This window comes from Perca flavescens, chromosome 4, assembly GCF_004354835.1.
Source record: "Perca flavescens isolate YP-PL-M2 chromosome 4, PFLA_1.0, whole genome shotgun sequence".
Lineage (NCBI taxonomy): Eukaryota > Metazoa > Chordata > Actinopteri > Perciformes > Percidae > Perca > Perca flavescens.
This window is the reverse complement of record NC_041334.1, coordinates 15,632,939-15,645,937: the sequence shown is the minus strand read 5'-3', so window position 1 is coordinate 15,645,937 and position 12,999 is coordinate 15,632,939. Positions and strand designations below refer to the sequence as shown.

Genomic DNA, 12,999 nt, shown 5'->3' with positions numbered 1-12,999 from the left:
TCCTGCTCTGCACGCTGATGCTTCGTGGCTCAGTCAGTCAGAGAGGACGTCGGACAGTGCAGAGCAACAATAGGCCAACAGGAGGGGGAGAAGAGGAGGCGAGGAGGAGAGGGGCTGACTGCCGGAGGAGGCCACGTGTCTCTTTTCTCCTAGCTGTAGCCTTAGCCGCTGTTAACGGAGGACTGGGGGTAAGCTTTTGTTGCTGTGGCGGGGGGACTGTGTTCTCTCTCGCTCCGGCCGGGTGTGTTTGACGGTCTTTGTCTTGGGCTCTGACTCTCTTAAAGTGTTGATGCTACCGGCTGGCTGCGCTGCGAGTTGTGGTGCTTTTTGGTGCCTGTGTACTTGCGTTTTAGAGGGATGGGGATTCCCAATGATGCTCTTTTAGTCTCATTGCTTGTCTGTGAGGATGTGGATCTTTGACTGAGACTGCACAGTGTACTGACAAAAGAGGAGAAGAAGAGTGAAGAATGAATCAATTTGATGGTGACTAAACCTTGGAGGGCGCTGCCAATGTTTGGGTATGTGTGTGTGGGTGTGTGGGTGGGTAGGTATTGTTTGTCTGGCTACAATAAATAACTCACTAGTGCACTTTAAATTACAAATACAGGCAGATTGATGTCATTATCTACGTATGTCTTAGTTTCATCTCTACTGGTTGGCTTTGGCAAAACAAAAAAGTGGAAGAAGCTAGTCAGTGGCTGTTTTCTTACACTGAGATCTGCCTTTCTGCGAGCCGAGCAAAGGGCTCCCCTGAACAAAAGCCCCCTCTCGGCATGCAGCTAATGGATTAACTCAGCGTGATAAACACCCACTCATGCCATGCGCCATGCTGCATCCGGCCGAGGCGTTTGTTTTTCCCGAAGCCGTTGTGATCGACCACCGTGGAATTTCCCCTCAATTAACTGGATTTGGGATTTTGGAGTTTCCTTCACTTCCCTCTGTCATTTTATCTCTGCCCTTCATTGTCAAAAGTGTTGCTCCATCCACTGGTCCATGGTTGACCCAAATACCCATGCAGCTCTCACCCCTCCCCCTGGCCTCCTATCAAAACACATCACTGCCTTTTCTCTTTCTATTGTTTCGTGTCTCTTCTGCATCAAATCCTGAGATTTTGTTTTTGTTAATTATAAGGCAATCATCTAGTTGCCAATTTCTAATCAGCTGGTGGTCTCAGTTAGAGAAGGCCATAAGACATAAATATAGACTGCATAGACAGTGTTGACCTGGAACAGTCTCATGATGTTTTATAAATGTTTGTGACCAATCAAATTGGGATTCTTAAAGCAACACTAGGTAACTTTTCCCGCTTCGGTCCCCCTACAGGTTGGAAGCGGAATTGTCCATTACATTACATTACGCCAGTTTGCCAGATCTGGTAGTGGATCTGTAGTTCGAATGAACTGGACAATATAATGTAATGGAGAATTCCGCGTCCAACCTGTAAGGGGACCGACGCGGGAAAAGTTACATAGTGTTGCTTTAATGTTGACTTTGAGAAGAAATCAACGGTTTTTGCAACCACATTTTCTCTGTTTTTATTGTTTCATTACTGTGTCTTAAAGAAATAGTTTGGCATTCTCATGTCTGTGCACTAAATGTGAGGCTACAGCCAGCAGCTGATTAGCTTAGCATAAAGACTGGAAACAGGGGATGGCGGGTCTGTCCAAAGGTAACAAAATTTGACAACCAGCTCCTCTTAAGCTTGTTAATTAAAATGTTATATCTCATTTGTGTAATCCGTACAAAAAACAAAGTATATAAACGGGGCATTATATATTATATGAGGTTGCCAGGTAACCACTGCTCCTAGCCAAGAAATAGTCCTTTATAGTCTTTTGGCCAGAGCCTTGTCTAGCAGTTTCCCTGTTTTTAAGTCTTTGTGCTAAGCTAAGCTATCTGGCTGCTGGCTGTAACTTAATATTTACCGTACAGACATGAGAGTGGTATCAACCTTCTCATGTAACCCTTGGCAAGAAAGCAAAATGTTCAACTATTCCTTTAACATACGTTTGTTATTCATTCTGAGGTTAGGTGACTCATTCTCAGCATACGTTGGTTGAAAATGACCTATAACAAACGATGCATCATTACAACATCACAGAACAAACCTTTATCAAATGCCTTCACAGTATCTGTTTATTGGTATTTTGTATTCCAGCAGAGGCTCAGTGAAACCTGTTTGTAGCTTTAGCTGGCATTTCACTGCGCTATCAAATAGCAGTTCATTTGCATTCTCTCCTTGCTTCTAACCTTGATCTGTGTTTCTGTTTGTTTGTAGCTCCCACCACACCTGCACACCTGCATATCCTACTTCTTATTTTGTGTAATCTATCTTTTTTTCTTCCTTGATTAATGCTTATGCAAATATCATATCATCAAGTAAACATGTCTGGGCTTTGTTATCTTTGTCATAGCATATCATATCATAGTGGGGGTAGTGATTTTTCAACCAGTGTCATATTTGCATAATTTTGTCCATTCTGACTATGGGCCATGCTAACCTTCACCACTTCGTGTGGGTTCTCCCAGAGATCCCTGTGCAGATTATAACTAATCCAACGGGTGACTTTATGTTGTTTACTTTCGGTCCGACTAGTAGAGACTGAAAAGAGAGAAATTCATTTGGGAAGCTTTATTAGGCTGGCGCTGCTTGTTCTAAATGTTGTTTTGCCGTACTCCGCATTTCCCCAAATCTACAATGGAGGCGCTAAGTGCAACTAAGCATTGCTTCACTTTTTTAATCAAGTTTTAAGTCTCACTCAAGTTGATGATAACATTTACACCAAAATGTGGTGGTACGAGCAATATGTAATTTGTTTGGAAATGGGCTAAAAGCCTAGTCCTTTACTGTAAGCCCATCTTGAATGACGGTGCCTAACAAATGATGTAAAACAACACAAATGACCCTTTTTTAACCTAAAATCAAATTACTAATTTTTGTTTTTTCTTCTATTGAATGGACCTAAAAAGTTACGGTCAGTCAAAAGTTTAGGGTCAGGAATTGGAGATGGCAAAATATATCAGCGGCTCTCTTCGACTAGGGTTTATGAAGCTGTAACAAAACTCAGCGGCTAATTACCTCTTACTTGAAGCCCCTCATCATATCAGTGTGCTGTGTGATCCGTGCAGTCCCTTTTCAAATTGCAATGTGGGCTGTGAACTGAACCTGAGCATGTGGAGGTGAGCGTGGCACTGATGAGGCAGCTGTAGCACCAGGATAATGTTTTCAGTCTGTCTGTGTCTTCATTTAATATGCTGAGGGTCTACATTCACTGAGACATCATTAGACATAGATCACTGCCTACTTATACTGTTCTATTTGCTGGTTTGTTGTAATAATCAGTCCCTGTGCAGATAGAGAGACACATGGACAGATTTTAGACAATGGGCCTCAGACAAAAGCTTGTATCTCCCTAGTGGTCGTTTTGCATTTCTCTGTATTTGCTTTGTGTCGTTGTGTTCGTGGCTTCTCTTTGTGATCGTTTTCGGCTTCTCTGTGGTCGTTTCCGTCTCTCCGTAGTCCGCTGGCATCTTTTTGTAGTTGTTGTGGTTGTTATGCGTGTCATTTTGCATCTCTGAAGTCATGTTGCATTATCTCTCTAGTTGTTTTGCGTCCATTTGTGGTCATTTTGCTTCTCTTCATGGTCATTTTGTGTCTGGTTGTGGTTGTTTTGCTTCTCATTTTGCATTTTTGTGTGTCTTTGTAGTCATTTGATTGACTTTCCAACAAGAACCCCTTGAACCCCTTTGCCTGTGCCCGGTAGGCCCGTTCAGCATTCCATCCATGGATAGATGGATGGATTGATAGATGGATCATTTAGATTTTCTCTCTTCTTCCACTCATGTTGTGCCCTAATTTCAGCGTGAGTCATCATTAGCAGTCAGGTCACAGCTATTCATTTCTGCAGCAGCATTAATGTGTTCCAGCGTGGCCTTGCGATTATGTTAGTTGTCTAGAATGATGGAAGATTACTCTGCCATTAGGCTGAGTTGTTTTGACAGAAACTGGGTAAGTAGATGATAAAAAGACTGATAATTGCCAGTCATTGCATATTGACGTAATCATCTCAGAGGAGTAGAGAGAGAAACAGGTGTGTTAGGGTGGTTTTGTACGTACCTGAGCCTACCTGATAACAGTGTGTGTAAAGTAAAATGCTCGGGTGGTGAACTTTGATTTCCCCTGATGGTCATCATCGATGTTGTCACGTTTAGTTTTGGACTGTACAAATGTGTATTATTAGCTTATTTAGCTGTATGTTCTACAGTATGTGTTTCAAAGTTGTGAAAGTTATTAGAGCTGAAGCAACTGTTTGATTGACAGAACAGCAATTCAATCAAACAAAAATACTTCATTCAATACTACTTTCTCCATTTTATATAAATGTGTTTTGAGGCTGTCGGTTATACAGTATAAAACAATTATTTGAAGACATTACCTTGGGCTCTCTAATATTATGAGGGGCATTTCTTTTAATCATCAATTTAAAAATGCAGCTAAAGCTAACAGTTTATGGATTAGTCCATTTGTCGTTTGAAAGAAAATTAGGAATGATTGAATTGTTTAAGTAATTGTTTACTGATAAAAATGCCAGGCATCAATTGTGATAATGTTCTGCTGTGCTGTGTTTTGAATGATAAACTGAATATATTTGGGGTTTGGCTTGTTTGACTGGCAAAATAAGCAACTTGAAGCCGTCATCTTGGGCTTTAGGAAATTGTGAAAGGCATTTCTAGAGATTTTAAGATGATTAATCGAAAAACATTCGGCAGACTGTTATTACTTCTCACAGTCTCTGTGTGTCCCCTCCTCTGTGCTCGTCTTCTCTCACAGTGCATGAGGAGCGTGACTCTGCTGCAGACCGCCACAGCCTGAAGCCATCCTGCCAAATCTGGAGACCATGTCTGGAGCCTACGACGAGTCCGCCAGCCAGGAGGAGACCACAGACAGCTTCTGGGAGGTGAGACAGCAGTGAACAGTCTTTGTCAGATTAAACCTACACTCTTTACATTACATTACATGTTATTTAGCTGACGCTTTTATCCAAAGCGACTTACAATTGCTATATAGCAGAGGTCACACGCCTCTGGAGCAACTAGGGGTTAAGTGTCTTGCACATTGGTCGATGTATCACAGTGGGAATCGAACCCAGATCTCCCACACCAAAGGCATGTGTCATATCCACTGATCCATCACCACCACTCTAAAAAAGAAATCGGTAAAATGACAGAAAAAGTACTGGCAGCTCATTAACCAGACTTTGTCCCTAAACTAAAAACAGAACTTTTGGTGTGTATCTACAGTAAAAACATGGAACATTTTCTGTTATTCAAAATTCTCTCATACCGTACAAAGCTGCTCAGTTAGTAAATTTCTGAAAAGAAATCAGTTCTTTAATACATTTTTTTTTTTTAAGGCTTTTCAATTACTTTTTTTACGCTCGCTAATCCAAGTCCTGGTTATTAATTTACAATACCGGTGTTGTGAATAGCTCATTAAGTAAGTTAGCATTAGTGATATCCAACAAAAATTCACATGTGGAACACATGACCAACCCAAACATTTTAAACTACTATACATCCAATAAAACGTGCACGTTGTTAATTTTCCTACACAATTACTTACTGCTGAAATTTGAAATGTAAATAAACAGAAATACAACTGTGAATCACGTTTAATGGACATTTTCTGTTTAAATATACAGTCAAACAACTGTTAAGACACAGATTCCTTTCTAAGAGAGTAACTGGGAATTGACACAGCTTAGTGATGAACTCTCGCTGAACCTGCTTCATCTGAGAGCTGAGAGGAAAGATCCGAGGCCTAGTTTATCACACAGTTGATAGGCACAGATTCACACATAAACACTCAATTCTACAAACAATTTATCAATAGTGATCACTTACTGAGCACCTGGTCTCTGAGCCAGCACAGATCTGTTGGTGACATTCACTTTGAATCACTCAGCATAATGATGGACGGTTACGTTTAAGTGCCATTATTTCTAATTGAGTTCACCAAGCCAGCTTAACCATCTGTTATGCAAGTGTTACAATAAGTGCAACAATTAAAAAGCAAATGATTTACGACTATGGTTAAGCCCGTACCGTGGTTGCTCTCTCAGTGTAACTATCAGGGACTTCTCACCAATAATTGCTAACCATTTTTTCATCTATGGATGACACTGAGGTGACACTGACTTCTGCTACAGCTCTTATTAGATATGACACTGTAAGCACCATTTATCACCACCTGCTTTCATGCTGTCATGCTGATATTGCCAAATTAAACATTTTAGTTGAAGCTGAATCATTCTCTGTATCATAACCTAATTGTCTTGCAAGTTTGAGCCTTTGTTAATAAGCCTGTTAGTGTAACAGGTGGGGTTTTTAATTGTTAATTTCACATCAGCTGATTGCTAAAAGAATTCTGGTACTTACGGTCTTACATGGGACCAAATATTTTCTGACACGTTAATATATCTAAACCAACTATTTGCAAATACTATTTGAGTTTTGGTGACAGGTTCATAGATGAATGATAGTGGGGTTGCAAGTAACAATAAATGGTGCGATGCCTGCTTGCTAGTCAGTGTTGGGAAGGATACTTTCAAAACGTATTTCGTTACAGAATACAGAATACATGCCCACAAATGTAATTTGTAACGTATTCCGTTACGTTACTCAATCTGAATACTTGGATTACTTCAGGATTACTTCCACATTGAATTGCGTTTTATAAGTGTAGGAATGCGGCTATCACATCCAGCTTACTAAACAGGCCTATAATGGTGTGTTCTTTTTATTCCAACCAGCTGAATGTGTACCTGAACAAGCAGATAGATTATTGTATTGATAGTCCCGAACTGCATACTACAAAAATCTTACCGAGGTCTAATTTACCATGAGCTAATTTTAGCTAACGTTAGTTAGCATGTCAAACGGGGCTAGTCAGTCTTTAAACGGCTCTGGAGCTAGTAAATCAGCACCTAGGAGAATGTAAAGTCGCACGTCAATGTTAAAATAGCAAGGTGACCAGTAAAACTACAGCAGACGACTACCCTTGGCTAATTAAAAAAATAACTTACTTTACGATGCTTCTTCAGGTTGGAAGTGGAGTAATTTGGACGCTGAAAGGAGGTTGGTTGCTGGCAAGCAGAGGCTAAACGGCACAGTTAGCTATTTCATTCTCCCTGTTCGTTCTTTAATGTGAAATCGTGTTTGAATTTCCAAGATAGAAACGTATTGCTGCCCTGGCTCTGTCGTGCCGGTTCCGACTCCATTGTGACTATCACGCAAATAGCTATTTTTTTCTATTTCATATCGGGGCTTCTGGAAAATGCATTAAGTTGCCTTAATTTATTCAGAGTGAATAAACTCGTGAAACAGAGAAGTATCGTCATGTAATCCATTGATTTTAACAATGTAACTGTATTCTAAATACCAACTATTTAAATTGTAACTGTAACGGAATACAGTTACTCATAATTTGTATTCTGAATACGTAACGCCGTTACATGTATTCCGTTACTCCCCAACACTGATGCTAGTTCAGGCAGTCAACTCAAGCTGCACTGCTGTACACACACGTGACGCACTTCACTCTCTGTATCATTTACCAAACACACCCCCTTAATTTGGAGGTCTATTTAAACTGCACAATTTCACCGTCTCTGCCTTGTCAATAATTGATTTATTGTTTTAGCTCTAGATGACAGTTTGTTGTACTGGGTTTCTCGTCCATGATTACATCCACAACAACCATTCCTGTGGACGGACAGTCCTAAGCCATTTGAGCAACAAGTTCCCAGAAGTCCATTCATTAAAAATGAGAGCTTGTTCATGGTGTTCAAACCAGGAAAAAAGTTTCACACATCTTAAGCTACGGTTATGGATAATATTGACTATCATGTTGCTGCACGCAGTATGTATGATGGATGGACTCAGCAAGTATTTGAGACAGAAAACGTTGGTCAATTTCCTCTCAGACTTGGCTGTGTTTTATCCTCATCATGTCTCCCCGACCAGCAATCAGCTGGAGCAGCAACGCTGCCTGTTTCCAGCACAAAGTCACTACATCACAGCCACTCATTGCTTTAGCTGCTGCAGTGCTGCCTGCTGATCGCTGACTCGGCTGAAGCAGAGTGCTGGTGTGCAATACATCATTTGTCCCCCAGGCTGCTTTCATTTTGTCCACGTTTGAGATTTGTTGAGTGTCATTTTCAGGGTGAGGTATTAGGTAAACACCTATTACACATTCAGCAAAGATGCAGTCGCTTTCACAAAGTTGTAAAATGTTTGCAGTAATGTGGGATTTTAGCCCCTTTCTCTCACTCTGTCTCTGGGCAAAGCTAACAGCTCACTGGGAGGTTGCTGCTCCCGTGTCCATGCAGAGTTGTAGATTATATGACATTAACGCACCCCCTGCTTTCACTGCATAGGTCCACTCACACCAGCAGTGTCTTCCCTGCTGTTCCCTCCTGCCTATTCAATGCACCACAGGCTGAGTTCCTTTTTAAAGGTGGCACCTTACACAGTGATCCTCCATAACAGCAGTACAGTATACAGCAATTGTCTTAGAAACATAATACGAATCATGCCATCTTCAGTCATGACAGTCAATAATGAGAAACTGCCACTTTGTTGTTGTAATTAGCAGATCATTTACACCAACTACAGACAAGAGGACTGTAGCACCCAATAATTTAATAACTTTCTAAAAAAGTAATACAATTTGCACTTAACATGATCTAAAATTTAATAAAACCCAATTATGTAATAACTTGACCGATAATGTAATAAAATGTCCTGCTGATACTGTAATAAAACATTTCCAATGAGAATCACTGTTGACTGAGATGAAAAAAACTATATTTTATGGAGATTGAATCGCCTGTTTTGGCGTTAGCTATCTTCTTTAAGTCATCTATAATACATCCTTTATTTGCCAAGTACATATTTTACACACACATAAACCCATCCTAACTGCTTAGGGCAATGACAGGAGTTACCTAGCATGAACAGCATATATATATATGTCCATGCTGGGAGGAAACTGGAACACTAGGAGGATACCCACACAAACACAGGCAGAACATGCAAACACATCTGCCCTGGGATCGAACTTAGTACTTAGCAGTGCCTACTGTTTTAGTGCTGTGAGGCAGCACTGCTAACCACTGAGCTGCTTTTGTCATCTTCTGGTGGTGTCTAATCTAAGATCCACTGGTGTAATAGACGATCCTTGCATAATGACCAATCAGCATGGGTATGGGCGGGTTCATTTCCCATTGATAGGGGTTTTAGTTTAAAGCACCTTTGCCTGGTAACAACGTACCACCTGCCATCTGTTGTCAATTTCAAATTCGACATGAAGCCTGGAGTTTACATTTCCAAACATGAAAACAGTTTTAAATGTTTTCAGTAGGCTAACTTGATAGTAACAGTGTTATACATTTGAATACTTTACATTTCTGAGAAAAAGAAGCACTGAAAGTAACTTGAGACATTGTTTTTATGTGAGGTTGGGAACTACAAACGTACAGTGAAGCGGATTGACGATGGTCACCGGCTCTGCAACGACCTGATGAACTGCATCCAGGAGCGTGCCAAAATTGAGAAAGCCTACGCACAACAACTGACCGAGTGGTCTAAGAGGTGGAGACAGCTAGTAGACAAAGGTAACCATTTCTTTTACACTCATATTATGCAAATTCAGATATTGTTTTTTCAATAAAACAATCTGTGTGGTTCTTTTTTTTTATCTAATTGATTTGTCCTCCACCAGGGCCTCAGTATGGCACAGTAGAGCGAGCTTGGATGGGGGTGATGACGGAGGCCGAGAAGGTGAGCGAACTTCACCAGGAAGTGAAAAACAACCTGATCAACGAGGACTTTGAGAAAGTGAAGAACTGGCAGAAAGACTTGTACCACAAACAGATGATGGGAGGATTCAAGGAAACCAAAGAGGCAGACGAGGGTTTCAAGAAGGCCCAGAAACCCTGGGCCAAAAAGCTAAAAGAGGTAAGGAAGTGTGGTTTCTATTATCTCATCCATCAATGTAAAAACCAAGTGGACCTGTCTTCAGACCGCCCAAAGACACTGAACTCACATTATCACATGAATTACATTTGAAAACAGTCGTTGTGAGAACAGGTGCTTTTTTTTTAGTGACATGAGCACAAATGACAGACCCTTTATGTCACTTTTGCTGTCAGCATTACAGAAAATTATAAATGTTTTCACAATTAAGAGAGTTTTTACAACTACGTTCTGTAGTCACTTATCATGAAACACTTTTATAAATAATTAACCATTAATTGTATTAGAATATTTTATCCTGTCATCTTTACTTTACAGATTAAATGATTTGTTGATCAGCAGAAAAATAATCATCAACTACTGTACTTTGATTATTGGTCAATCATTAAAATCATTTTTTAACCAAAAATGCCAAACATTCCTTAGTTTTAGCTTCCAAATTGTGAGGATTTGTAGCTTTTCTGGTGTCTAATGTGATAATAAACTGAATATGTTTAGGTTTTGGACTATTGGTCGAGCAAAACGAGCAATTTAGTATCATCAACTTTGGCTTTAGGGAATTGTGATGATGAGCATTTTTCACAATTTTCTAACATTTTCTAAGTAATAAAACAATGGTCAGATTAGTCAGTTGTGAAAATAATCATTAGTTGCAGTTGTAGCCCTCCTTTATTTATGCCAAGTTTATAACTAACAATGTCATGCTTGTGCATACAGTATTTCTCATATGTGCAGATTTACCCAACATACATGATCGGTGCAAAAAAGTTTAATTTGTTCATGTCACCTTATTCCTTTAGCTCGAGGCTGCCAAGAAGTCCTACCACATGGCCTGCAAAGAGGAGAAGCTGGCATCCATCAGAGAGGCCAACAGTAAGGGAGAGGCCTCTCTGACCGCTGACCAGCAGAAGAAACTCCAGGAGAAAGTGGAAAAGTGCAAACAGGACTCACAGAAGGTGAGAGCAGCGACTGCTGCAGCTCATTATGCAAAAGTTGTTTTCCACTATCAAGCCAAAAGCAAATCAACTCACAGGCCATTTTAAGATGTAGAGCTGGTTTCTGTTACATAAAGGCATCATAGCTGTTAGTCAGTGTGGCATTATTAATGTGTGACTGAATACCACACCTCCCCCTCTACATGGATGTTTCTCCCTCACTAGTCCAACATTTGCTGAAGTAGACTCAGGTCTCCTTTGACTGCCTTGACATTCACACTCCTATAAGTCTTTCTAGTGCTTGAATATTTACTGTCCTTTTCAAGGTTAATAGGATTCCCATTTGACCACAGATCTGGAAAAAAAGGAAAACGTGTACATCATATCCGTTTCCAGCAAAACAAAACCGAGAAAAAGCAGAAAATGCAGAAAATACATGTTACGTCATGTTCTTTACAGATTAAATAAATGTCAGACTGACATGTGATGTGCATTCTTTTTTAGAAAAGAATTAGTTTCTAGAAATGTCTCATGATATAACGTCTGTTGAAGTGTATTATTCAACTTTTGTTTTTGTAAGAAACACAAGATAATAGCAATAGTCAATACTATCGAATGGCAATACGTCTAGAATTGTAATGAATGAAAATCGCAAATCACATTGAATCGGCACCCATGTATCGTGAAAGAATCAAATCGGACAAAGGCATATCGTCCCAGCCCTATTTCCTAGCATACGTTTTTTAGGCTGTTAAGTGTTTGTTTCCTGTGTGTATGTTACCACCTAGGCCAAGGAGAAGTATGAGAAGGCTCTGGATGAGCTGAGTAAGTGCACTCCACATTACATGGAAAACATGGAGCAGGTGTTCGATCAGTGCCAGCAGTTTGAAGAGAAGAGGCTGAGCTTCCTCAGGGAGGTGCTGTTGGACGTCAAACGCCACCTCAACCTCACAGAAGACCAAAGGTTTGAGACGTTTATAAAAGAGTTAATATGACCAGACACAATTATCAGAGTGTCCTTTACCCGTATGCTACATCCTTGTTGTCTTTTCACAGCTATGCTACAGTGTACGGAGAACTTGAACGTTCCATCACATCGTCCAGCCCGCAGGAAGATCTGAAGTGGTTCAGCAACACCCACGGCCCCGGCATGCATATGAACTGGCCACAGTTTGAGGTACAGTTCAAGGCATTAAATAATCACTGGAGATCTGCAGCATTCTGCAATATATACTGTTAACGAAATAGCTTGACATTTTGGGAAATACACCTTTTCAAATTCTTGCTGCGAGTTAGATGAGAAGATTGATACGACCCTCATGTTTATATGCTAATTGTGAAGCTACAGCCACTGGGCCACTGACCAAGCTACATAATAATCAATCATTTTTGTTGATAATACTAAAAGGAGAGACGACGGTTTTGCAAAGTGGTAGTGTAAAACGTTGGTTATAGAATATTGAGGCAGTGTCCAGAATTGATGAGCATCATCGTAAAAAATAAATATTACATAAATTTGACACTAGAATTGAACAGTAGTTCCTGCGCTGTACAAACAAATCCAAAGCTAAAGATGTTTTGTCTCGTGTTTTGCAGGAATATAACCCAGACCTTACCCATAACATCACGAAGAAAGAAAAATCTAAGAAAGGCAGCGATGGAGTCTTGCTGACTAACGTCACAACAGCAGTGGACCACGCTCAAGCTGGTGACCGGGGAAGGTAAGATTAAACACCAGTGTATTTCATATTGTTAATGTTAATTAACAGATGTGCAACCAGATGTGTTGTAACATTCTTGATCCTGCAGTGTAAATCATCAGTTTATTTTTGCATACTATATCTGGTATAATAAGTGTCTTCCTTCACAGTATGGTGTCTGATCAATATTTCATATTTGTCTCTCTATTCTCGTATACCTGTGCTTTGGCCCCGTCGATTGGTTTGGTCTGGTGCCCATCCCACTATAACGGTCCTTCCAGTTTGAACTAATGTTGTATTCATTGTTTGTTTTGCTGTTTTTTTTT

General features: G+C 40.2%; 1 protein-coding gene across 2 annotated transcripts in view; it reads left to right on the top strand.

The window, feature by feature from the left end:
• pacsin1b (protein kinase C and casein kinase substrate in neurons 1b) overlaps nt 1-12,999 on the top strand; it is a 30,135-nt gene that overhangs the window by 14,206 nt on the left and 2,930 nt on the right. For both annotated transcript variants that reach the window (XM_028576210.1, XM_028576211.1), the window contains 7 exons: nt 4,832-4,958; nt 9,521-9,677; nt 9,785-10,020; nt 10,839-10,994; nt 11,762-11,937; nt 12,030-12,150; nt 12,570-12,694. In XM_028576210.1, the coding sequence (XP_028432011.1) occupies nt 4,899-4,958; nt 9,521-9,677; nt 9,785-10,020; nt 10,839-10,994; nt 11,762-11,937; nt 12,030-12,150; nt 12,570-12,694 (1,031 nt within the window). In that variant the 5' untranslated portion in view covers nt 4,832-4,898. The remainder of the gene's footprint in view (nt 1-4,831; nt 4,959-9,520; nt 9,678-9,784; nt 10,021-10,838; nt 10,995-11,761; nt 11,938-12,029; nt 12,151-12,569; nt 12,695-12,999) is intronic.